Raw genomic sequence first — 4,556 nt, 5'->3', positions numbered from 1 at the left:
TCCAGATGTTGCTCAGCATCCACCTGAAGCACCTGTTTACTAACAGGATCACAATAAGCACCAATTTAAAAGGTGAAACTATGTCACTGTTGTGTTTACAGCTTGTAATGCAGGTTATTGCAGGTTCCAACAGATAACCATTTTCTTACATATCCACATGTAGTGACTTAAGTGCCAGGATTATATGATTGTTTTTGGATTTGCAGCAGTTTTTTCTGTTGCTTGACAAGTAATCTTAAGTGCTAATCCAATTTAATTCTATCTACATGGGGCAATGTTGATTATGACATATAATATAATACGTGACTGATTTGCACAGTGTAGAAGTTTGTGTCTCCTCGCAGGAAGGAGTCTCAGCCAGAAACCTCTCCAAGGTCTGTGATCTGATTGGTTTTAATCTCTTCACCTCCCCTTGGCTTCTCTTCAGTCTTGCTCTTAGCTGCTGCTGAGACACTCTTCTTGGGGGAGTGTGTGTGCAGAATATGTGTGTATGAGTGTGTGTGGGTTGTTCTCAAGTGCGTCGGACATGGGCGGGACTGTGTGTTAAGTGTCTCCTTCAAGAAGGGTCATCCTGCATTTGCTCACCCAGTGCTCAAAGATTAGTTCACTTTGACCTGACTCCCAACTGGCAGCTTTATTAAATATTCCCCAATAATCTGTTCTTTGATACTCTAGCTTTCAACATTACCTTGGATAGAGTGGTTTTGAACACTTTAAGAGCCTTGCTTGATTGTTGTCACACTGTTTTTGACAAAAGAAACAAGTGTAATTATTGACAATGTGGTAACACTTTATCATAACTTAAAAATTTTTTTTATAATCCATTTGCATATTTTGTGTTTAACTCTGACATGAGAAATCAACCATAAAACATCATTAGATACTGGCAGACATATTAGTGAAAAATAATGAAGGGCAAAGACATTCAACAGTTTGTATTTTTATATCTCTGATGTGATTGAAAAACAGGCTGCAAATGAGTTATAAAATCTATATAGAATAAAGTGTTACTGGCATCACAGTATGGCACACAATGCTGTTTTTATCCACTGCTATTTGGTCTTTTTGTGTCTCCTCTAATGCCCACCACTCCAGTAATGAAAGCGCACACAAAGACAGACTTTGCGGGTGCTGTCCGAGAACCATTAGGTATAGTTGCTGTACAGATACTAACAACTGCTCTGCAAGTCTGTGTGTCTCTGTTCCTCTTCCTCTTTAACAGAAGTATAGTAAAGGAAGAGAAATCGCAAAATAAGAACATTTTAAATCTACTTGACTTTTTATAGTGTAGTGTAGCTCTGACAGTGATGTCACCATGAAAGACTAGAGCTAATCTGGCCACATGTTTGACCTTTTACTCAGAGAAAAAAGCAGATACACATCTTTGTTTACTGCCCTGTCAAAGTTGATTTATAGTTTATGTTTAGTAATGTCTTTATGCAGCCACTTTGCATGCTGCCTGTTTTGTCTATTCAGCCGTTATAGTCTTATGTTCAGTGGGCAAGGTGCACATTGCTGAGTACCTAACAATGCTTGTCAGGCAGAACATACAGTATGATGATGAATTCTGCTGCATGATTTGTGTTCACCTTTTGCATAGAGTGAGAACAGCTCTTCATTTTGAGACATGCAGTGTCACTTTGCTTCCAATGCATGTTTGCTACCCGCTGCTTGCCTGACACACTATTTGTGGACATGGCTCCTGCTGCTGTAGGACATTGCCCATTTTGCGTTTCTGCTGAGGTAAGATTTTCAGTGCTGATTTCTAAAATTTCCCCGATTACACTTAAAAACACAACACAGTAGAATAAAGACAGTTACAGATAGTTGATTTTTTTTAAACAATACGTTAAATAAACTGTTTAATCAGCTAAATTTCCTTTCTAATTACTTGCTTTTTGTAGTCGGAAGACCAGCGTGAAGGACAAGGCTTTATTCAGTCCTTCGAAGGCTCCTGTGGCCAAGGGGAAGGCCCAGTCTCCGGGGGCAGAGGAGGGGGAGGCTGAGGCGAGTCCCAGCAAGGTCGCCAAGAGCTGGAGCTTCACCGAGAAGAGCCGAGGGTCAAAAGCCACCCTCAGAGTCCGTGGCAGCACCTCACGCCAAAACTCCGATGGTGAGGGAACACCACACAGTACAGAGTAACATCTGACCAGGTTAATAATGTGTGTTAAATTGCAGGGTTTGACCAATAGAAGGACAGACCACTACCACTGCTTTTGTTTTAGAAACAATGAATAGTAAAATGAGCCAGCTATTTACTCTGTAGTTCTGTTAAAGTGGAAAGCCTCTGAAACTGCATTTAAGCCACCATGAAACAGTAAACTTTGTAGAGCAACTATTTTAAGCATGGCAAAGAAGCCACAGCCAGGGGACGGTTAGCTTGGAAGCAGGGGTAAACAGTCAGCCCAGCTCCATCCCAGAGCAGAAACATGCACCTAACAGTGCCTGTCAAGCTAACTGGGATGTTTAATATGAATTGTAATCTCTATAATTTTTTTTAATAACTGTGTTTATTTTTTTATTTCAAATACAGTTAGATTTTTTTTTACCTTGAACAGATTCAGGGTGCTTGCTCTTCCTCCTCCTCCTTTGAAAGCAATTTTCCAAAAAGTATGAATAAAAATACATTTTTATAAAATATGGTTTTAAAATAATACACGACAAGACGCCTTATCGATAAAAGGTCAATATACCGTAGGATACGTATGCTGGGTATTTTAGCAAAACAATATATTGATTTAATCCTAATGGTGTCTAAAAATCAAAAATCTCACTCTGCAGTTGTAAAAATCTACTCTGTTTGCGTTCAGATCACAACTGTTCATTAATGAGGCTGTATACAATACAAAAGCTTGCTTGGCTAATGTTCCGTTGTTATTAGTGGAATTTTCTACACAGAGCTTTGTGTGGATCTATGTCAACTCAGCTGTGTTTCTAGAAGGAGGGTGTACTTAGTTGTAATCACACCTCTTTAGGCTGCAGTCACTGTGCATACTTTGAGGTAATAGTGTAGTTTCTCCTGCATGTATTCATATACACATATAAGGAAGACTGAGAGTTTGTCAGCACCCTAAAGCCGACGTTTCAACATTTAGCTGGGGAGGTAGAGTGTTGGTTTGGACATCAGTGTCTGGCCTCATTTATCACTAGACAGGCCAACAGCATCCATATGTCATCCAGACCACTGTACCACTATCAACAAATATATTTCTCTCCTTCACCATTTCTTTGCCTTTTTGTTGAACAGTTTAAAGCAATTCTCATTAGTTGTTTTTCCTCTTCCGCTTCATGGCATGTTAAAGTGCTGATTGAAATGCAGGACGAAGACTTTGGACTGAAGAGGTCTCCAGGTTAGATCATGACATGTCTTCAGTTTAGACTGTATTACCCTGTAATGTCTGGATGTTTAGTTTACCATTTATGTTATATAAAGCTTTATAATATATGCAGGTGGTAGTGTAAATGTAAGAGAAGAGGGACCTGCCCTTTGGAACAAGAATTAGAAATCACTCACTGGACTCCACAAGTTCCCATGTTTGCAATTGATTTGTCTGCCATTGTCATCCTGCTAGAATCCATAACAAATCTTTTTCCATGTCTCTCCTCTCTCTCTTTTGCAGCAATTGAAGGTTTAATAAGTAAGACATTGGGATACTTTCTTGGTTGACTTCTATGGGGGAAATAATCAAAAGACAAATCAGCTTCACTAGTCTGAGAAACCTGCATGCTTAAATCTGCTGTGAAGATTTGTTCACTTGACATGAACCCTTTTTATTTGGATATTTCCTTATTTGAGTTTTCCCCCCGAGTGACTGAAGGCTCTGAAGCATGTAATGATTTAAGTATTCAGTAGGATTTTACAAGCTCCATACATACATATTTACTTTCTATACAGATGCGGTGCTGTAGAAATTAATCCTGGGTTCAAGTCAAGTGGTGCCAAGATAATCCAAAATGGACCCAGAGACAAAATGCTCTACACTGCATGAAGTGACCTCACTGTCCCTACCAGATTCTCAGTTAATTTCTGATCAGCAATGATTAGGCCTTGACACCTTGCACTGCGCTTCAAAATCCATAGATTAGCCTCCCGGCTAAACTAAACATGCTAGTTATGATGCTAATTTAGACTATATTTGGTGGTGGGAAGAGAGTACTTGTCATAAGCACTATCCTTCAATTCTGCACCAAGTCTTTTTGTTTTCATTGTTCCACAACGCTCCCTCACTATGCTCACAAACTGGCTTTAAGACAACTTTGTACTTGACTTTTGCACCTCCAAAGCTCAAAGAAACAGCTCGTCTTTGCTTCTGAGGTTGACACTGGTAGTGTTGAAATATTCTTTAAGTGTGTCCTTGTCTTTGCCCTGTAGAGGCAAGCCTCCCAGGAGAGGAAATTGGTGATGATAAGAGCTGCCACTGTGAGTTTCTCACTCAAGAATTACCTCTGGGATTGAAGGTTACAATAAGGGCAATCTGGTAAGGATTTGCTTTACTGTGCAGTTTCTATGGTTCAGCGAAATTTCTTTCACTCACGAGGGGCAATTATGGCTTGCT

At 39.7% G+C, this 4,556-nt stretch overlaps 1 protein-coding gene across 14 annotated transcripts in view; it reads left to right on the top strand.

Annotated features, from left to right (window-relative positions):
- Positions 1-4,556, top strand: part of LOC109967168 (potassium voltage-gated channel subfamily KQT member 2-like) — a 30,404-nt gene that overhangs the window by 18,527 nt on the left and 7,321 nt on the right. For 2 of the 14 annotated variants that reach the window (XM_020612546.1, XM_020612552.1), the window contains exons 10-15: positions 345-374; positions 1,096-1,149; positions 1,905-2,113; positions 3,303-3,350; positions 3,621-3,638; positions 4,373-4,478. In XM_020612546.1, the coding sequence (XP_020468202.1) occupies positions 345-374; positions 1,096-1,149; positions 1,905-2,113; positions 3,303-3,350; positions 3,621-3,638; positions 4,373-4,478 (465 nt within the window). Of the gene's footprint in view, positions 1-344; positions 375-1,095; positions 1,150-1,600; positions 2,114-3,302; positions 3,351-3,620; positions 3,639-4,372; positions 4,479-4,556 lie in introns of those variants that run through there. The other 12 variants (XM_020612547.1, XM_020612549.1, XM_020612548.1 and 9 more) reach the window with 12 other exon arrangements.

Source organism: Monopterus albus, unplaced genomic scaffold, assembly GCF_001952655.1.
Source record: "Monopterus albus unplaced genomic scaffold, M_albus_1.0 scaffold126.1, whole genome shotgun sequence".
Taxonomy (NCBI): domain Eukaryota; kingdom Metazoa; phylum Chordata; class Actinopteri; order Synbranchiformes; family Synbranchidae; genus Monopterus; species Monopterus albus.
This window is presented reverse-complemented; position numbering and strand designations above follow the sequence as displayed.